This window comes from Triplophysa dalaica, chromosome 19, assembly GCF_015846415.1.
Source record: "Triplophysa dalaica isolate WHDGS20190420 chromosome 19, ASM1584641v1, whole genome shotgun sequence".
Lineage (NCBI taxonomy): Eukaryota > Metazoa > Chordata > Actinopteri > Cypriniformes > Nemacheilidae > Triplophysa > Triplophysa dalaica.
The window spans coordinates 4,339,643-4,362,636 of NC_079560.1; the positions used below are offsets into that span (position 1 = coordinate 4,339,643).

The window sequence follows — 22,994 nt, forward strand, 5'->3', positions numbered from 1 at the left end:
ATGAGGTTGGATTTAAAACATGCATACGACATTAGTGGTGTACACATCTCCCGCATGTCGATTTTGCTTGTTTTAAGGATAATATTGTGACAGCTATACGTATTATGTTTTGTGGCTGTTATGTTAGTGTGGGCATGTGTCGGAGATTGAATTCGTAAACGCCTTTCGTGCATATCATAAGGAATGCGATCACTGCGATGACTAGTCTTACGCATGGATGAGTGTTTTGTTGTTTTAATAGGTCTATATCTATTTAAATGTGTGCAACAGACTGCATCATTTTCTGCAGAAGCGTAATGACACCCACCCTTCTAGAACTCTCCAAGGCTAGAATTGTGCACTGGTGGCTTTTTTAATCAAGACACACACAAGATGAACACACCCTAATGCATGAAACAAGCCCTGTGGGTTTATACGTATTTAACAGGAATCTTTGTCGTTCTTCTGCCCGCATTGCTGCGTTTAAGTCACATTTTACGCCCAGATATGTGTGACGCACACAGGTGTGAGTCGAGTGACACAATACTTTGACAAAATGTAACATTTTTTTATATTTTCTTGTTGATTAAGAGGAAAGAGATTCTTAATCAATGTCTTGTGTGTTGTGATGCCAATATTAAGATGAAATTAAAGTGTTGAAATGTATGGGAAATTATATGAAGTTTGCACTAATTCCCGTCTTGTGGCGCTTGTGAACCTGATTTAAATAAAGGCTAATTCTATTATTTTAAATGCAATACAATTAAATAAAATAATTGTGAGATAATGTATAATGCTTTCTTATTTACTTTTGGAAATAAATATACGTAGAACATAAGCAAAATTCTTAATAAAAAAAATCGTATTATCAAAAGTAAAGAAAAGTGTCCTGTTTAGTGCCGTTTTGTTCAACACCACCCTCTGTTGGCTCAGATTAATGCTTCAACCTGACCCTTAAATTACCATAGCAACTACACTCAGACAAAAAAATCTCATAAAAAAACTGCAAAATCACCACAATTAAGAAATAGCTTACCACAATTATTACACATTTTCCAATTCTCTATGAGATCATGTTAATTTACTTTATTTTATAACCTTGACATAGTAAAGGTTTATTTTTGGGAACGGGAATTATTCTAAACTTGTTTGGAAAAAATGTTGTTTATAATTTTATTAATTATTGAAACTATTGATTGATTGTGATTTGAAAATGCAACGCAATGACACATTCATGGAACCTCCAGCAGGTGGCGCCCTTTCCATAGTTTTTCTATTTTGTTTCAGTGCGTATAATTGATGTATAATTATTCGGGCATAAATATGACCCTATAACTGTTTTCATCAGTGTTCAATTAATCTGAAACAATAAACCTCCATAGCTGAGTAAGCGACACATCTGGACAGTCTGTATTATATTTGTATAATAAACATTTTGTTGGAAGCCAGAGGGAGCCAGATATTACTGTAATAACAAGATTTTTCAAATAATATCAGAATATCAAAACATGCTTTGTAGACAAATAAATTCAACTAAATAGCTGATGTGTTTGCCTGGGCGGGTTGTGTTTTGATAAAATATTGTTATTTCTGACACCGTTTTTTTGACATCACGTGACTGCTGTCTTTCCCAGCAGTCACATCAGCACCAAGGAAGGTGACTCATTCTTCACGGAGTACCCTGAAGTGGAGAAACCAATGCCCGTTGATAACAAGAAATATCTGTTATACTGGTGGCACGTCACAATAATGGTTCAGAGTGGCGCAGTGATGTTTGGAGGGACCTCTAAACGCTTGGGTAATTACAGACACACCGAGGGAGAGATAACATTCAACAGCACAAAGGTTCTAGTGGCCAGAGCTTTGCTGTCCGTTTGTATGAGTACGTGCTTTATCAGTACACAGAGAACAGCCCTACACCTCTGATAAGACTGAAGGGACCCAATCATTTAAAGATGGTCCCTGGATCATCTCAATTTAATTCATTCAGCTCTCAAAGCACAAGTGTAGGGTCTATTGACCTCCAGTTCATGAAATCAACCATTTGTTGCATTCAAGCTAGTGGCTGGGAGCATTGATTTCCTCAAACCAATGAGATGAACAAGTCTTTTATTGTGCTGCAGTGTCTTTAAAAACATTTGCACACAAACTCAAATGTAGCCAGTGTCAATAAAACATTTTTATTGGAATTAACCATGTTGCAATAATGTTATTTTAGTTATGCATGCAAATTCAATAACAATTGTGTTTGCTGGGGTACCTATGCCGGGTTATGTGTCCTGGTCATTAAAGACAATTGCAATAAAGTGTAATGGACTTTGAATATTTAATACTGTATGTATACTCTTTGGTCCTTATAAAAAGCTGTGGCAGCAGGGACGAATCTTATCAGGAAAAGGTTCTAGATTCATTATAGTGTGAGTCAATCACTTTAGTTTTAAGAGTTAAAAGAAAAGCATCGCTTATGAGATCTTATAGCCTATGTTTTCCCGTAGAGATTTGGTGATGCATTTTGCACTTACAGGACTGGAAAATTGATCTGCTTGTCATAATTCAATAACATAAAAGCAATTTATGTGAAAAGCAAGAAAAGGTTATGATCTTTTTCTGTCCGAGGAAATCCCAAGAGGTCAGTCAAAGGTAGAATACTCTTGCCAGGTATCAGCTACAGTTGACAATTTAAAACTTTTCCCATTGTTCCTTCGTGTTAATAAAGGGAAGCACTGGTTGCTTTTCACCTATTTACACCTAATAAATAAAAATACCCGTTATTCAGAAAGCAGTTACACAATACAGAATCTCTATTTGCACCTTAAATGCTACAGGGGTGTTTCCTACATAAATTTTTTCAAAGACAGGCTCTGTACAATTTTGCCCAATTTTACCGTTTTGTTTTCCAATTGGATGAATGTCACTCTCTCATTTATTTGAAAGGTCACCCATGACGCTGAGAGAAGCGACAGGCTCACCGATGTCACAGATCTCAGGAGCAATCAGGCTTTAGGTTAATGGGTCTATGACATCAGGTGACCTTCTGCCAGCACATTAGATATAGAAAAGCAATGAGAGGAGAAACTGATCACATACCTGTTACCATTGCTCATACTTAAGGTTAGGCATTTAAACAAACATTGAATGCAACTGTGCTATAACTAATCCCTTATTTCATGCTACAAATAGCTCAATTTAACCAGCTTGCTTGCTTATGACAAATATGCTGTAACCATTGTAAGTAAATCTCTTGACTTTCTGGCTAGTAATTAACCATCTAGCAACCATCCACAACACCCTAGCAACAATATGCAATAGCAAGGCCCAAACACCACTCCCATATATTTATATTAAACATTAAACACATTAACCTCTGTATAGAATAACACATTTAGATTAAAATAAAAAACTCACTTGTTCATTAAATGGCGTGCCTAAAGTAAACTTTCCAACGTGCTGGTGGGAAAACGTGTTTCTATAGATTTTGCGTTTAGGAAGTCGTGCGTTACGTCATAGCAAAAGAACAGGGAGATATTATTTCTAAAATCGATGGCAAAATGAAATATATTTACGATCAATTAAAGATGACATAAACTGTACCAAATTAGACTAAAATCACATTTTTCGGGCCATATTGAGCGTTGCATTCATCCCCATTCATAGTAATGGCAGTGGCGCATGTTTGAGAGAACTTATACTCAAAAATCCGTTTGTATTAACGTCAACAAACGCAAATTTCATCTGCGGGTGAGTGAGCGATTTTAACTCATTTCTACGGAAATCGATGTGAATTTTGGGATTGATGGTGATGTGGACACGCCCACAGCTGCAGCTTTATGGCCTTTTGAGCGGATTTCTTGATTTCTTTAGCTGCCGTAGAAAAGTGGAAACACGAGACGTTTGCTTACCAAGTAAAGTGCATGTTGAAGAGAATTCAGCGAGTTCACATATATGGAAAAGCAAAATAACGTATGATTTGCGTCATCTCCAAGTTTGGGAATCACTGAATGTGTTTACGGACAAGCACCACTTAACGTTACATTTTTTACAACATGTACAGATGCAGCCATAATTACCTTACAATGCTCTTTATTAAAGCTCAACCTTAAAGGAGATGAGGTTCAATCTCTTAGAAGGCTGGCAAGAGCTGCCACTGGCAGGTCACGTGACCCGACACTCCTGCCAGTGGCACTGCGGCAGCAGTTACAGAATGGGCTTGTTTGCGTTGTCTATCACTAAGTGAAGTGAATGTGTGCTTAAAATCGCAAAAAAATCCACAAAAAATGTTGCTCACGCACAAGACGTCATCCATACGAATAAATCAAGAATTAAAAAAGATTTAATTTGTATTTAGGAGAGCAATGGAAACGCGTAAAAGCCAGTGCTTTACCTGGCTCTGCTTTGCTGACAGGACAACTGCCACCTGACAGTTCTTATCCTATTTTGCGCGCTTTAAATGCGCACAAAGCATCGCTTCCCAACTGTTAAATCTTCCATTATTCTGTAACCGTCAGTGGCTCTTGCCACCCAGCTGAAGATTGAACTCAATTGCCATTATTCTGTGTACTGTTGCTAGTGGCAGAAGTTGGCGGGTCACGTGACCTGCAAGTGGCAGCTCCTGTAACTGTTAACTTTACCTCTCTATCACCATCTTTGTTTGAATGATAAAATTGCAGGTTACTTGCAGAGTTATTTTCTTTATGTAGGTTAAAATCAAATGAAGTCAAACTGACGTTACCAGTGAATTCTGACCGAAAGCTTAAGTCATAAATCATTACTATCGTTTCCATTTTTTTATTACATTGTTTTATAAGGCTACGTTTGCTCTTGCTGACAAAATTAAATTTTTTAGCAGCTTTAATTATTGTTGGGCTGCTAAATTATTTTGGTGTGAAACAAAGCTCTTCACAACATATTTTTGAGAAGGTTTTAAATGACACGTTAAAATGACATTTTCTCTCATTTTTGTACTTCCTCTTCATACATGAACTGGAACACTGTATATTCCATTTAAATTGGTTCCCTTGGTCATTATTTTCAATAAAAATGGGCAGCTCTACCCAACAATAATGCTTGGGAGATAGCCATGTGCCTTTGAGAGCTGACAGCTATCTGTTGCTCTGCACTACAAACAGAAACCTAATTACCAGCACGGGCCAGCCACACAGATGTATCAACAATAGAGAGGATATTGTATTAGGATAGTCACTCACATTACTGAAAAGATTAAAACCTTACTAAACATCTGTACAAATTGTGAAATTTAAAGTATATATTCTATGCTGATCATTTGCTGCATTTATATTGTGAGATCAGACTACGGTGCTCTGCGGACTACTGCCTCTATATTCGCACGTAATAAAACCCTTTAAATTCTTATTCATTTTTAATGGCATCACAAAATAAGTCCAGACAGGGCTTGGCCAAACGCCGGACTATACATTTTCCCTTGCGTGGTTTGTATATGCAATTTTCCCTTATGGTGTCATGCAGAATATATCCATTGTCGTCATCTTGTGATAAGTCTAGATGCTGGTCATTGTTGTATATGATCCAATTAATTTCATCGGATGTTTGTGCCTCAGATATGACTGAGAACTGACAGTAAGGTAGAGGAAGAGAGATAGCGAAGGAGAGAAAGGTTTCCATGACAACTGCACATCCTTGACAAATTACACAGTTTGAGGATAAGAGTAGGCTAGGCGATAAGAAATAATGTGTGTGCATGTAAGAAAGAAAGAAAGAAATAGAGAGAGAGAGAGAGAGAGAGAGAGAGCTGATTCAGAAAACTGCTGGCTTGAAATACTATTCTGTTAACTATTTCATGCAGTCTTGCCTGATAGTAGTTGTCTATACATAAATCATTTTTAAAATTCTCTGCCAAAATTGTCTTGGTGCTAGCTGGCTTAAGTCAGAAAGGCTGACCTTGATCTTGAGTCCTTGATATAGTCATCACTAGATATGACACTATAGGATTTTTCGTCTATTTTAATGTCTGCCAGTCAGATTTGTGGTATCGTTTATGTCTGTAGTTTTAAAAACAGAATAAGTTACGCACTAAAATCTAATACTTAAGGTCATTGTTCAGTTATATCAAATAAATAATTGATTGAAAAACAAAGACTCAATAATCTTTTCCATTCAGTCTTAATTCATGTCGATTTACTTAAACACCTTCCCACTAAAAGATGAATGTGATCGATATAATTATTTTTTCTCTTGATTTTCTGCCCAGTTTTATTACCTCCATGACGTCTCTGGTCTGATTCACAGAGTCCATTGCTCCATCAAATCTGTTCATTTCCTCTTGTCTAACCCAACCCCCTCCAGGTAAACTGTTTTAACCCACTCTGCGTGTACACCATTAGACGTTGATGACGACTCCCAGCTGTTCTAGTGGCAGCTTAGATGGGATGGTAGCACTCAGAAGAGGGATGATCTCAATTGACCGATCTGGTTTTTCCACATTTGTTGTGTTTGCATGCACAAGAGTGTTTGTGAAAGTGTGCGTATGCATGTTTGCCTATTTGATAATTTCATTTCCCTGTTTGTTCCTGTGAAAATAATATTTATGCGTGAGTACTTCCTAAGACTTTGCTTTGCTCAGTGGCAGTCAGCCAAGGTTGATAGTCTGATAGCCAATAGTCTGAACTGACTATACTGAGATGACACACAGTGAAATCTCTATTCTCTGTTTAACATGCTTTAAGTGTATAGCTTTTAAACCTCACTAGTCTTCTGCGTCTACTTCCTAGTCCAAATTCTAGCATGTTCATTACGCCATAACATCTCTAATGTAAACAGTTGTTGCTAGGTGGACGTGGATGACTGCATCTGGTTCAGCAAATGGACTGTTTGCTCGCAAGTCCATCTGATAGGCCTGGTCTGAGAACAGATGCAAAGATGGATTTTGGTTCACAAACAATTTTCAAACTGCATTGTCTTATTTTCTACTTTTTATTATGTCAGAAATTACTGCTATGTTTGCTATAGATTTTATTTAGAGGGTATATATTTACATATTTTGTTTCATGGGACATTTAGCTTTGTGTTGCTAGTGCCATGGTTTACCAGAAATGGGCAGATGGCAGACTGAGATGCACCTGGACAACACACTCCTTTCAGAAAAAAAACAATAAAAAAGCATAGACGGAAGCACTTTATCTTCATAAACCAAATGGAATTGCACAATCTGACATCAAAAGAGAGCAGCGTCTGTCCCGGGTTTTCAAAGCGTACGACTCCGGCTGCTCTTTGATTAAAAGGACTTGTTTTGGCACAAAACTGCTCTCATTTTCATTTAGTGGACCGTGTTGAGATAGACCGCCCTGTCTCGGCCATTGAGCCGTTGACTAAACAAGTATGTGTGCTTATGCATGAGGGCTTGCGACCTCATCTCGTCACACTTTTCTTAATAGTGGGCATGCATAATTCAGACATGACATTGTGTCATTATTTCAGTTGATGCTTCAGATATTGTCCTTGCAATTCACAGAATGTATGAATTTATTATGTACATTTTACATTTATGCGTTTGGCAGACGCTTTTATCCAAAGGTACTTACATTGCATTAACCAATACATTTATACTTAGTTATATGCAATCCCCTGGGATCAAACCAACAACCTTGCGTTGTTAACGCAATGCTCTTACCACTGAAATACAGGAAAGCTCTATTATGCTCTTGAACAGGTTGTGATAAACCATTTAAGATGTTTTCCTGTTTCCCTGTTTTGATTTATCATCTTTAGTGTTCCTGCAGCTCAGTAGAGCATTGCTTTTGCAGCGCAAATGTTGTTGGTTTGATTTCCTGATAATGCACATACTAATAAAATGTAAGTGACTTTGAATAAGTTCCACCAAAGCTTCTTTTCTACTCTTCTATCCAAAAAAACCTATGGGGGATATATGCGACCGGTTTTATTGCACTTATTATGTTTGTTGTCCTTGTGTTGTTCCAATTGCTTCCATTCTTTACCTCATTTGTAAGTTGCTTTGGATATAAGTGTCTGCTAAATGACTATATGTAAATGCAAATGCATAAATACATAATAAGTTTCTCTATTTATTTTTCATATGCAAAATTCTTGTTTATATAAAAAGTCACCTTTTCCAAGGTTCATATGTATTACCACTCTTTAGATTTGAGATTTTTAGGAATGACTACAATTGTTGTTCAACAAGAAATAAATAAATATGTAGACGCTCCTGAAGTGGAGCTGTCCAGTGATGTGGTGCTGAAACGTCAATTTGATGACGCAGCCAGCTACGCACGAGCTAGACGGAAAGAATGTAAAATTTGACTCTGAACAGATATCACGTAATTTATTCATTAAAACGTATAATGTATCTATTAAATTAAGTGTCATAGACTAATGAGATTGATGTCATCTACAAGATAATACAATACAAAGTGTATTAAAAGGGTTTTATAGACGCGTGCGAAGCAAATTGTTTTGTTATTCAACGTCTCATTTCTATCCGATATCATTTATTCTGAGTGTGATCATTCTCGTCGTCTCCCTCTTGATAAAACAACCTGGCTATTTATAGACAAAAATTCCCCTCCTCTTCTATGCGCAATTCACTCCTCCCGGCTCCCCCGGGACCACAGCATCATACCCCAGGTAGAAATTGACGTCAGAGCTGTACGTAATTTGACGTGTAAACATCGCCTCCCTTTCACTGGCTCATTGGTGGCTGTCCATGCGCGTTCAATTACTCGCTCCCAGCGCATCAGAATTCAATCTTCATCCAAGAGAAGTCGTTTGGAGCTTGTCTGAAATTGCGTATACATTCTCTCTATTTATTTATTAAGTTATTTCGATTTCATTTCTTATTCGCGAGCGTACTGGTAGAACAGATCGTGAACACGTTTTAAAGTGGTTGTAATTGATTTGAAATGGAAGAAAGATGTCGTCCAATGCTACTGTACAGTGTTATTGCTCTTCTCTGTGCGCCCGTGTCCTCAGTAGCGGACAGACAGTATCTGAACGAATGGGCTGTGGAGGTTCCCGGAGGAGTGAACGCTGCCAGATCCATCGCCGACGAACTGGGCTACAGATTGGTCCGACAGGTATACTGCTGACATTTATAAGAGAGTTATAAATTATTGTTCCCCCCTAAAGGTAAAACAGTAGTTTTCTACATATCTCGCTCTGTTGTACAATTTGGCTTCACTGTTGGATGTGATGGTATACTCATTTCGTAGTGCGGTGCATATTCATGTGGTTGTGTAATGGGTGATACTGTTGCTTGTCAAATAGGCAAATCCGCGCTGTTTTCTCTGGAATTAAAAGAAATAGATTAGAAATGTGTAAACAAAAGACAGGTCCTCCATTGTGTTTAATTCGTTTGGGTGAACATCTGTTTGACATTAAACAAAAAGTTATGATGGGCAATGGTGAATGAATGTCTTTAATAAAAAGGTTACTCATTTTTCATTATTCCAAATGTCTATTATCAGATAAATAGATTGTACAGCTAAATGTCTTAAATTACTAATTTTCCTTCAAAAGTGTAATCTTAGAAAAATGAGCACGTTTGTTCTTGTTATTTATAAAAAATGTATCAGAAACTCTCTGAAAGCCCCACATAATTCACCTGTTGTGCCTTAGACATGCATATCCCTTTAAAATATTATTTTGTATTTATATGACAAAAATACATTATTATCAGGTCTAAGTGGGACACCATTGGCCTGTGCTTTTATAGTGCTATAGATTCTGTTAGAAACAATTTTTTGTGAAGTAGCTGGGGGCCGACTAGACCAGACATATGAAAGACTGCGTCATTATGACCATGCAGGCTTAATTTAGCTAGAAATATGACTCTTTCGCTTAAGTCATCTCTCTCTCTCTCTCTCTCTCACTTTCATTTGTTTGAAGATCGGGGCTTTGGAAAACCATTATTTATTCAATCGACACAATCACCCTAGCAGGACGAAAAGAAGTGCAGAACACATCACCAAACGTCTTTCAGAGGATGACAGGGTATTCAATTTCAATAATTTTGAATGTAGTTATGGCATCATTTATTTCTGGTAATAATGTTTGTTGATTTATAATCTCTGTATGATATCTGTTTTAAAAAGAAAGATTTTAATATCAGCCCGGTATTAGTTAATTTGGTCAAAACAGTATACAAAATATATGCATAGAGTAAACCTTCATTATTATTGGTCACTGTGTTAAAATAAGCTTCTGAATGGGCACGTGTGATGTGGTCTGTAGGTGTCGTGGGCCGAACAGCAGTATGAGAAGCGGAGGGCCAAGCGTGCTCCGCTGGAGGCAGAATGTAAGGACTGCTCGGTGGACAAACTATTCGATGACCCCATGTGGAACCAGCAGTGGTACCTGGTAAGTCTCAATGTCTAAACAATCTCTTTTTTGAGTTTGACTCTGTAAGATCCCTCCTGCATATTTCATGATGCATTGAACTAACTATTGCGTACAATGTAAAATAGACTATAGATCAGTGGTTTTAAGTTTAAAATATCATATATTGAGTTTATTGCAAAATAGTCCAGTACATAAAAATCAATAAGTGGTTTGGGAGTGCTTTCTGAAAGTGGGCAGTCTTTGCTGTGATGCATTACCACGGTGACAACATCTTTTTTGATTGGTGAATCTCAGTAGAACCCACACTTGTGGCATTTTTTATAAAAGCGTACACCATTAACCAAATGGGTGGGTTTGACTATAAGGATGTATATATTTTAAATGAAAATTATTTTTTATGTGTGTTTTGTTGTGCTCTATTGGTTGATATAGCTACAATATTTATTACCTCAAAGGGTGGAATTATTGTCAACCAAATCTTTGTAAGTGTTGTAAAAATCCTGTCCATGGATCTTCATTACTGTATCAGTATTTCCGCTGAGTTTGCGCTGTACGAAAAACCTGAAGTTTTTAGCTTTTAGATCCCAAAATATGTGATTGTAAAAGAGAGGCCAACCTAATCCCAAATTGCACAAGGGCCAATCGCACATTAGCACCAATTTACTGGAACACAATAGATTGATGGGTTTATTTTATGAAAGCCAAGCTTTAATGCCAGAAAATGGCTTTCGTGCAGTCACAGATGGGTTGGATTCAGTTGGCTTTCATACGAATCACAGCTCATGGTTTGTATAATAAATTGAAAATCTCCATTTGCATTTCCGGCTGATGGATTAATATTTGGACAAGCATTTCATTCTAGATCACAATTTAGGTTTTGCATAAACCAGCAGTGAGCTTTTATTAGATTTTCTTTGCATCCAAATGTCTTAAGTTGTAATTTAAGTTCAACGAGCACAACCTTATTGCTTACAAAAATCATTCTCCGGCTTTTCCATGTCACTAAATTTGGCTCATTAGCAACTATCAGTTTCTCCATTGATTCGGAATCAACTCGGCCGCCTGGTTCAGTCTCACTGCTATCTCTGCAGAGACTTTAATAGCGATGCGATTTACCAAAATCCTTCAAACTGTTACAGTGAGCTAGCGAGGAGTCTGCTGCCTGTATAGGCCAGTGTATGTAATATGTTTATGATATTTATAAATCCATACATTTGTGAATTCAATATTTGAAATCATCTTTTGTTTTGTCCGCCATCTTAATTTTTTTTACCAAGCTTGGTGAAATGCAAGCTTCTTACAAGCAAGGATGCTTCAGAGGCAGTTTTGGTACACAATTCATTTAATTGGTTTGTTTGAGTGATGATGCAATAAAGGGGAGTGTTAAACAAATATAAATGACATCTTAGTAGTTGAAAGTGGAGATTTTTGTATGGAAGAAGAAGAAAGGATCATATTTCGCTTGAGAATTGCCAGATAATTCAATAAAGCAGTGGACAATGTAGCTTTGTGGGGTTATTCGTATTGTCTGTGTGCGACACCGAGCGTTTTTAAACATATAACTGTGTTTGATTACATTTCTTCAGAGGTAATGATCCCAAGATGAAGGTTTATGCACCTGCCAATATCTGAGGCACAAAGTATAACAACACGACTCAATTAGAGGTGCTATGCACTATGAAGGTGATATTTTAGCGATGTGGATGTCTGGTCTGAGGTTTAGAGCTCTTGTGTCACGTAGCGCACATGTATGGTGGGTGATCTCTTGGCCCCCCCTTCAAGAATGAGACCTCAACTATGAGTCATGCTTCATGGTGGTGGTACTGCAGTGTCTGTAAATCGTGAGCAGATCGTAGACCTCTTTGTCTCCCCTTTTCTCTCTGTTTCTGCATGGACATTCTGTTTTTTTATTTAAAATAGACCTGGTTGGCTGCAGACATATTTTAACAAGAGCATCAGAATAACAGTGATATTAGGGTCAGTTGTTTAAGGATATGAACTTAACCTTTACTTGTTTGACCAGCAAGCAGTTAATAAGGGTTGCCTTATTTTCACAAAGAAGACATTTTTAAAATATTGTTAACCAAAATGGTGGTAAAAACTATGGCGTTACCCAATCATTTCTGTTGTATAGACACAAAACCAATGCAAGTCAACAACATTCTTCAAAATATTTTTGTTGTATTCTGCTGTAGAAAGAAGGTCATACATGGATTAAAATGAATAAATTTTGACAGAATTATAATTTTTGGTTGAACCATCCATTTAAAGGGATATAACAAAAGCTAGACATTGTCGTTAATAATGCTGTCAATATGGATATTTCTCTTAAAAAAACGCATCGATTCGGTTGAGAAGACATTTGTTAAGACCACCGAGCTGTGTCAAGCCGTTCTTTGATCGATAGATTCAATTTTTGGAGCTTCAAAAAATTGCCCCCATTCACTCCCAGTCAACTGCGTGGAAGTAAAATGATACGTGGTAATATAACTTCAAATGCATTTTTCTTCAAGAAGAAAGTCATATTCAGTTACGATGCCTTTAGGGTGAGTAAAACATGTGGAAATTTTGTTTCTTGCCTGAAATTTCCCTTTAAGATCAGGTTATCAGCTATTTTTTACCAATAGTTGGCGCTGTCAACAACTGGACACCACATTTGATTTCAACATGCCAAAGCACTACAAATTTAAACTTGTAAAAACTTTTGACTGCTCTAATCTTGAGATACAGTAAAAACGCTTGCACAGACGAATCTGATGAAACTAACATATTTCACAGTTCTCAATCTATAATATAGCTGCTCTGAGAAACACTGTATTTCTCAACCCCCATGCCGGCTTTGACATTTAATTACCTGTCTGTATAAAAAGACATCCCCTTCTGGTATAAAAAGGTCTGAAAATAGTCTCCACAAATGAAAAGGTCAGCACCGGAGATTACATCGCTGGCTCTCATTTTCAAGCAAAAAGCTTTTGTTGTAAGGGGTCAGTGTTGTTTCATACAATGAGGCTTTTGTGTTCATTAAGAGGCTGAGAGTATTCTTGTGCGCTGAATGGTACTCATAAATATATCACATATACTCATAATACTCTCTCTCTTTCATGTTTCCCATCATCCTTCCAGCAAGACACACGGACGTCTCCTTCCCTCCCCAAACTGGACCTGCACGTGATCCCAGTCTGGAAGAAGGGCATCACCGGCAAAGGTGTGGTCATCACGGTCCTCGACGACGGCTTGGAGTGGAACCACACCGACATTTACCCCAACTACGTAAGTTCGTCGTCACGGCAACACCTACTCAACCACGGTTCATAAAACTCTGTGCTTTTGTTGCCATGCCAACACCTAACCCTACTTCCCCAATGTAGATGGATAATCTATAGTGACACCTACCGAGACTAGAGCTAAACCATGTGATGTAGCGTCAGTATCGAGATTATAAATAACCGGAAAAGAACTGTTGGTAGCTTTTCTTCATGCCATTTATATAATAAGACCGCATTTATTTTGTAACAAAGATGGCACGTAAATCGCAGGATAATTTCAAACATCTGTCTACTACTTGGATTTAGTGTGTTATAGCATGAGCAGGCACTCTGATGTTGACTTGTTTACACACTACACACTTTGTCTTTTACGTCAAGTGGAAACCCTTATGTGTGTGATGCTGGCTTGAGTCACAAAGACAGCTTAGAACGGTTTGTACAGACACACACACACACAGAAGCAAAGAGATTGTGCAATAACACAGATGGAGCTCATCCTCTCAGTAATGATTCTGCTTCTCGGAGGAAAAACTAATTTAGTTATTTGGGTCATGTTTGGAATATAACAATAGAGTACTGCTTTCTGCATACGGCACAGTATGTATTTCTGTTTTGAAAAAGTATGGTGTGCAATATGCAATGGATAACACATGCAATGATGTCACATTGCATTGAACAAACTCTCTTATTCGGTCTTCTGTAGGATCCTGCTGCCAGCTACGATTTCAACGACAACGATCCTGACCCGTTCCCCAGATACGACTCCACCAACGAGAATAAGTGAGTGAATGAATTCTATGACTCATAATCTCTAGATGAAGGAACAGAAAACCTCAAGGGATCGTGGGGTTAGAGCCACTGAGTCGTATGTGAAAAATACATATTTTTTTGCAGCCTTTCGATCATGATAATCAGAAAATTAGCGATAAGGACAGTGATAACTCGCTCAAGAATGTTACAAACTGTTGTTCCTTCTTGACCAAAGGGATTTTGGGATTTAATTAACATCATACTCAATCCTTCTTGGCAGAATTAGACCAGATTAGCGGCACTTTCCGCTGTCATTGAGCTGCTTTAAAAGAAGATATGATAGGTCAGCAGGTCTGAATTAAAACTTCTGCTCAGCATCAGGAACTTGTGTAATCCATTTCTCTACTACACACATCACTCGCGCTGTCTAATGTAAGAGGATCGGAATCTGTGCGGTCCAAAATGAAAGGACGGTGCAGCAAAATGTCAATTCTGTCATCATTGAAAGGAACAGTTCACCCAAAAATATAAATTCTGTCTTCGTTTTACTCACCGTCTAGTTGTTCTAAATCTGTATAAATCTGATGAACACGTCGAAAATCATTTGGAAGAATGCTTGTAACCAAACAGTTCTTGGACACCATTGACAACCATAGTAGAAAAATTGCTTTATACATTTCTTTGACACAAAAGAAGATATTTTGAAGAATGTAGGAAAGCAAACAGTTTTGCGGCACTTTTGACTACCTTTATGATTTTCCCTACTATGGTAGTCAATGAAAGCAACATACAAGTGTGATCAAAGTGGAATATAACACGTTTTATGGTGCTCTTAGTTTTTTTCCTAAAGTCTAAATTTACATTTTGTGTTTCACAGAGGATAAATGTTGTATGGGTTTGGGAAATAGACAGTAGGGAAAGGGAATAATGTTTAAACTCTTATTCCTTTAAGATAAAAATGAAGAAATATCTTAAAATATGTGTAAACATGAAATCAAACAGAAAACGTTCTTTCTCTTTCTGTGATTCTTCTCTAGTTCTGTCAATCTCTTGGGCTATGACTCATACTGTGCAAGCTCAAATGCTTTAGTACACACACAAACAAACGCTCATAATTATGCACACACACACTTGAATAGACAGAAGCAAGCTCGCTCATCCTCTTGCCCGCCCATATCATCATATTCGTGTACCATCTGCATACAAGGTGCTTTGCTATAATTGCCTGTGAAACGTAGAATGCATCAGAAGATGGTTATTATAGAGGCTCATACTCGCTTATTAACCATTTGAAAGATCAAGCACAATTATAATTTTTTGCAAATTACTCCCTCCAAAAGCTGTAATGTTATCCAACAGTTACCCAGCTTTGATGGCAGGCAAGACAAATATCACTAGACTGAACAAACCCCTAACCCTATGCATTCAATTTCAGTGTGTAACTTGTTTATATACAGTATATATTTCATTTACGTTATTTATTAGAAAAGATGTTGAATTGTGACCCTGTCCTCTGTTGCAGACATGGCACCAGATGCGCTGGCGAGATCGCCATGCAAGCGGACAACAACAAATGTGGAGTCGGTGTGGCCTACAATTCAAAAGTGGGAGGTGTGTGTTTGTCAAGCTCTGTTTGTTCTCTTTGTGTCGTGTATTGTTTGTTTAAGATAGCATCTTAAATTCACTTGTTGCACTGGGAGTTTGAATGTAGCAGTGTTGAGGTAGGAAGGGTTGCATGTGATCTTATTGAAAGAATGTCTTTAGCTCTCGATTATGGTGTTTAAGTTCTTAGCTTTGCATTAAGCCTCTATGGTTGTCATCTGCAGGGATTCGAATGCTGGATGGAATCGTGACGGATGCCATTGAAGCTAGTTCTATAGGCTTTAACCCCGACCACGTGGACATCTACAGCGCCAGCTGGGGTCCTAATGATGACGGGAAGACCGTAGAAGGACCCGGTCGCCTGGCACAGAAAGCATTTGATTACGGCATTCAGAAGGTGAGAAATGTGGTTCTAAAAACTTCCTGGAAAAAGATTTTCCGTAAATGTGACCCTGCATTTGAAAACCCAGTTGAAGTCATTTTTATGTTTTTTTTTTACATTTATTTTGACTAAGGTCAAAATATTCAGCAAAATATAACCTTGATCTTTAAAAAACTGTCTGATTTAGGCAACATCAAAGATAAAAATTGTTTTAAATTTTTAGCAAAACAATGAAATATATTAGGATTTAAAGAAACCATTAAATCATATGTACTTAGGTTTTTTTATATATTTTTTAGATTTACAGATGTTACAGGGTTTGTTTCTGGAGGCAGTTAAATCAGGACAGAAACTGAAGCTAATGCATTGTGCTTAGTGTGGTGATGTACCCATTAACACAAACCCATTATCAACATCTATTGCTTCTACTCTAGGGGCGTGGCGGGAAAGGGTCTATTTTCGTGTGGGCGTCTGGTAATGGTGGGCGTCAGGGCGACAACTGTGATTGTGACGGATACACAGACAGCATCTACACCATCTCTATCAGCAGTGCCTCCCAGCAGGGTCTCTCCCCGTGGTACGCTGAAAAATGCTCCTCTACGCTGGCCACGGCCTACAGCAGCGGAGACTACACCGACCAGAGAATAGTGCGTCTCTTGAACCTGATTTGTTCATTCTTGCTCTTATGATTTAACTATTTAGATTTTAATTCCTTGACAGATTCTTACAGTGTATTTAGAAATCAGTACTAGTTCAAAATTAGACAGATTGTCCATTAGGTCTGCTTTTGTCTAGTATTTTTCATATTTCTTGTTTAATGAATTTTTAAATTCTGCAGACTAGTGCGGATTTGCACAACGAATGCACAGAAACGCACACTGGCACATCTGCATCCGCCCCACTGGCTGCTGGGATATTTGCCCTTGCTTTAGAGCAAAAGTATGTCATTTTTATGCATTTCATCAGTTCTATGTATTGCATTAGTTTCTTCAAGTTTTAAATCATTAAAATACATAATAAATGCTGCTCCACTCCAGCCCTGATCTGACCTGGCGAGACCTGCAGCACTTGGTGGTCTGGACGTCTGAGTTCGACCCCCTGGCCAACAACCCAGGCTGGAAAAGAAACGGAGCTGGATTGATGGTCAACAGTCGTTTCGGGTTCGGTCTACTAAACGCCAAAGCCCTGGTGGATCTGGCCGATCCCAAAGTCTGGAAGCACGTTCCGGAAAAGAAGCAGTGCATCGTCAGAGATGAGACATTCCAACCGAGGTAAGACTGGCTTGTGTTGCGATTATTCAACTTTGATAACTTTTAAATTCAGTTTTTGTAGCTAAAAAAAATTGATATCCATCAACACATGGATGCCAAAACCACCCTCATCTCCTGCCACAGCTATGGAGATTTATTATTAGCCATGTTAATTTGGGCTTGTGTGTCCATTTATGCCCTATTGCTTTTTCTGCTTTTGTAGATGAAACGGAAGGATTTAATAGGATGGTTTATTTTAGGAATATCTAAATGAACTGACATCCATTTCAACTGCAAAGCTCCTGCGTGTGTTTTTCCATCACATTTGCGTCATTGAGTCTAGAGATTGCGAAGCTTTCGTGCGCAAACACGGCTTTGCTGACTCGAGCACCTGGACAGATGTTTCATTGCCCTGAAACTGATTTTCCAGATAGCCGGATGTCATACTGCAAATGTCACATTCGTCATTTATCGAACACACCACTCACCCATAGGAAAAGCAACCGTGACATTTTTTTAAGTACAGCATTTATTATATCTTATCTAAAGTGTTAATCACTGGTGAGAGAGTGACAGATGGATAGAGGAGGAGGGACGAATCATATGTTGAAAGGTCAATCTGTTCATCTTTTTAAGCATTTGTTGTGCATTAACAAGATAGCTCTTGTTTGATGCACTGGTTGTGCCTTTCAATATAATCTTCAAGGATTAAACTTCATACGCCTCCTGCATTTCGGCACAGGGTGCCAGAATCACTTTGATAAGCTCCAAAGTATGCCACCATGATACATTTTTATCTAAGGCAAATTAAAGGGATAATTCACCCAAGAAGTTCTTTCATCATTTATTCACTCTGATGTCTCTCCAAACCTGTATGACTTTCTTCTGAAGAACACAAAAGAATATACTGTATTTTGAAGATCAAACAACATTAGATCCCAATGACTATTATTTTACGGACACAAAACACTGAGACATTTCTCAAAATATCTTCTTTTGTGTTCCATAGAAGAAAGAGTCATATACAGGTTATACATGATATGAGGGTGAATAAATAATCCCGACATATTTATTCCGGGGCGAACTGTCCTTGTAAATCGCATTCAATGTGTAGTTTTGCCTGAAACTTAACAGATAATTTTTTTACACAATGCAATCCGCTTGATTTATGCAAATATGCAAAATAAACTTTTCTCATGACATGACAATCTGTCATCTCAGTTTATTGTTATGTGACCATGCATCATTTTACTATTTGAATTATTTATAAACTGCCGCATTTGAACTCGCATTCTATTTGAGTTCCTTGGAACTGAAGCTGTGAACAGCCCATTACCAATGTTACGCTCTACCAGTTGAGCTACAGGATAACTGTATTTGCATGGTAATGTGCATACATGCATTTACTAACCTCATCATTCCCATATTACTGATTTACAGACCATTAAAGGCTGCAGGGGAAATTGCCATCGAGATTCCAACCAAGGCCTGCGCAGGACAGGCGAACTCCATCGTGTCTCTGGAACACGTGCAGGTAGAGGTCAGCATCGAGTACACACGGAGAGGAGACCTTCACATCACGCTCACATCTCCATCAGGTAACACATATACACACACACTCATAAACACAAACGCACGTAAGAAAATAACATTAACATGTTTGTTCTATTAGGCACCACCACAGTCCTGCTGGCTGAGCGAGAGCGGGACACATCATCCAACGGTTTCCGCAACTGGGCCTTTATGTCCGTGCACAGCTGGGGAGAGAATCCCACCGGCACTTGGACCCTGAAGATCACAGATATGGTAAATGCAAGCATTCAGCGAGCTCTGTAAATAAATAAATATACACAGAACACCTGGTAATCAAATCACGATTTCTCCGCAATCTACAGTCAGGCCGGCTTGAGAACGAAGGTCAGATTCTCAGCTGGAAGTTGATTTTGCATGGCACATCTGAGAAGCCAGAACACGGGAAGAAGACAAGAGTGTACGCGCCGTACAACGCAGTGCAGAATGATCGCAGGGGTTTGGAGCCCTTGGAAGACATGATAAAGGTCAGAATGCGGGAACAGACGCATTTGGGCAATATACAATTTTTTATTCCATGACGCCATTGGCTGTTAAACGATCGCATCCAGAATAAATGTTTGTGCTTACATTATATACCGTATGTCTACGTAATGTGCATATTCATTTTGTATTTATAAAAACACAAATAGACGTATATGTTTAGGAAAAATATAAATTGAATCAATGTTTATATTTTATAATTTAAACGATATTTAAATATTATATACATGCAAATATTTCAAAAATATACATTTATTTATACATGTATGTGTTTGTTAATACAAAATAAATATGCGTAGTCCACTAATATAAAGAATATAATTATGTTAACAAAACCTTTTATTTAGGATGGGATTAAGTGTTAAACAGCCCTTGAATATATCACTTCTTTTATCGTAGTTAAAAATTATAATTAAACCGAAGCACATATTTACACCCCTTGACCTTTACATGAAAGATCTTGTTTTAGCACTGTCTCATCCGTTCAATTTCATATATCTTTCTTCTCTGCAGGAGGTTCCCACTCCAGCCCAAAAACCTGAAAATCCAAATCCATTGGCGTCAGACTACTTTCCTCCGATCCCTTCCCCTAACCTTCCCGCAGAATATCCATCTGAGGGCCCTGGCCTCTCCAATGCCAATATGGCGCTCCTTCGCCTCCTCCAGTCGGCCTTCAACAGGCAGAGCCCTGTGATCCCTCCTCACATGTTGGCTGCTTCTCCCAAGGTCGTGCAACATGAAAGGATCCCTCCGCAGAAGCTGTACCAGGCCCTGGATCAACTGAACCGGTACAGAGGTTCTGACAGCGGCTTGTTCAGTGACTACAGCGACAACTTCTATAAAGTCCAGCCATACAGGCACAGAGATGACCGGCTGCTGCAAGCCCTCTTTGATATGCTTGGAGATGACCAGCAGTAAGATGGGTGGAAGGGGAGAAGGAGGAGGGTAAAGAGGCATTTTGGGTGGGGGGACTGAATGCATCCTTGCTGAAAAGACCAGTGGAAATTTCTAGAACTGCTGTTTACCGGAAAAATCCAGCATGTTGTTTTTGTTGTTAAGCTAGTCCATTTGCATGTTCTTGCTGGTTTGTATGTTCATGCTGGTTATTTCTGTTTAGACTAAACAATCTGTGTATGTCAGTAACGCTTCTGAAACGTTTTAGCTGGTTAAGCGGATCTGTTTCTTTGGTTAAACAGTCTGGCGGTCATGAAACTGACCAGAGCGTATAGGCATCAGAAATTTACTGGTCTTTTCAGCGGGATGAAGAAAGGTTGTTAACTGGTCAGACGGTAAACAAGAGTGTGTGAGGAGAGTAGAGTTTGGTTCTCTTCCAGACAAGCTTGTTCTTATCTGCACATGTAGTTATTGACTATAAGCATTCTAAGACCCGTGTCTGTCCGTGTGAGTGTTTGTATATGTGGTGAACAGCCAGCTGTATTTGGCCCTCAGTTTTGAACCAGGTTACTTAAAAAATCATAGCTCCGCAGGTATGCCAACCTGTATCATTGTCACATGACTAATCATAAGACCAATCCCGGCCTTTCAAACCTGTCTTGACTTTTTCGTATGACGCCTTCACTGCCACAAACTGTTGCATGCTATCAAAACGTTTACATTATGAGATATATTCTGTTATAAGTGATTGTATATTGTTTTTGAGACCGTAACATCTCTCTCAAATCAATCTGTAGTTTGTGAATTTAAATATTCATTGATTATCGGTTGCTTGAGGTTATAAACAGAATTTACAAAGAATATGTTAGTTTTCCTACAGCAGGGCTTCCCAACCAGGTTTTTATTGAACCAAACGGTTGAAAAATGGAACTACAGAAGGTTATGAAATTAAATTAACAATGTAAAAAAAATGTCCCATTGGCTTTCCATAGTAGGAATAAAAATTACTATGGAAAGTCAATGGGGGCAAATTTTGATGTGAATTACTCCTTTAAAGTTGAAGCCACATTCACAGTTATGTGGCAGCAAAAAAGACATAAAAAATTACAAAGTGCACCTTAAAAAAAAATTACAAAGTGCACCTTATCTAAAAAAAAACAGAAGGCCTACAATAAAAACTAAATAGAGCATTTTCCTCTGATTATTAAAAAAGGAGACAAATGTTTAGCTATTTAAATGTTTTGAAGAAAAATGATTTAGTTTCTGCCATGAAAGTACAGTGGGCACAGAAGATCGCTGCTGTATGCAACCTAAATAATGGTCAGCTATGGGTGTTGTGTACTGATACTAATAAAATCTTGGTAAAAAAAGCCTTAAGGCTAAAATACACTACAAGACTTTTTCTCAGATTTTGCCCAGCTTTCAGTCTAGACTTGTTGTAGAAAGTCTGTGCCAGTCTACAGATTTGATCAGTTTGTGTGTTTCTATCTGAAACTTTCAAACATTCTGCTCATGTTTTCATGTCTTGTAGTGTATTCCAGCCATGAGATGTGCTTAACCCATCAGAAAAGGATCTATTCGAGAAACAGAGATGAGATTTAGTAGACAAAAAAATGGCTGGGAATCCCTGTTTTTCCTTTGAGGATTTAATACCTGGTTCTAGTGCTGAGTGTTTATACATCACACTCAGGCTTACAGCGTTTAGATGTTTAGAGCATTCCCGTTCACTTAACTCCACAATACAATGCAACACACACCTGTGGATCTTGAATTTCTCTGCCCTTTATTTGCACAACTTTTTACCATGTACCTCTCTGCAGCTCTCTCCAGATTTATGCGCTTTAGAAATGATCTAAATACAGTTATCTCACAAATAGTGCTTTAGAAAACACGAGTGAATCGTGCACCCCAAACAATGTCTATGTATCAACTGATTTTGTATGCTCAAAGATTCATAAAACAAAGATAAATGTTTATTTTTCTAAGAATACATAGTCGTTTATGAGAATAAACAGGTAATATCTATATAGAAATCGAATATATTATAGCAGCATTTACCTCATAAAAACCAAATCACATTTCCTACCTGTCTCTTATTGTGTTGTTGTACCTTTAACCTGAAATGTCTCAGATTTCCAATAAACACGCAGCTGTTGTGATGATGCTCTGAAAGGGACTGTCTGTGATTTGCATTGTAAACAAGCTCCATTCTCTTTGAGACCTTTCATAATTCAAGCATTATTAAATTAAAGTTGAAAAATCATATTCCAGTTTTGTTTATAAAGATATATAGAATCTGTCATTTCCCGGACAAAAAGATTTGTTTTATTTGTATAGCTTCAAAGAGAAATTCAAGCGTTCATAAATTATGGATTGTATATTTAAATGATTGGCCCTGTGACTGTGTGCCAGCCAATAGAATGTGTTAAAGTGACAATTCAACTAACTTTAATAACCGATTTACAT

General features: G+C 38.0%; 1 protein-coding gene across 1 annotated transcript; it reads left to right on the plus strand.

Moving 5' to 3' along the window:
• Positions 1–8,684: 8,684 nt before the first annotated feature.
• pcsk1 (proprotein convertase subtilisin/kexin type 1) lies at positions 8,685–22,791 on the plus strand. Its single transcript, XM_056732005.1, has 14 exons — positions 8,685–9,047; positions 9,859–9,963; positions 10,204–10,329; positions 13,435–13,581; positions 14,281–14,357; positions 15,850–15,938; positions 16,154–16,326; positions 16,746–16,958; positions 17,150–17,250; positions 17,349–17,582; positions 19,002–19,159; positions 19,234–19,367; positions 19,457–19,618; positions 20,148–22,791. Exons 1-14 carry the CDS (start codon positions 8,874–8,876, stop codon positions 20,550–20,552), a joined length of 2,298 nt encoding a protein of 765 aa, XP_056587983.1. The 5' UTR covers positions 8,685–8,873; the 3' UTR covers positions 20,553–22,791.
• Positions 22,792–22,994: the final 203 nt, after the last annotated feature.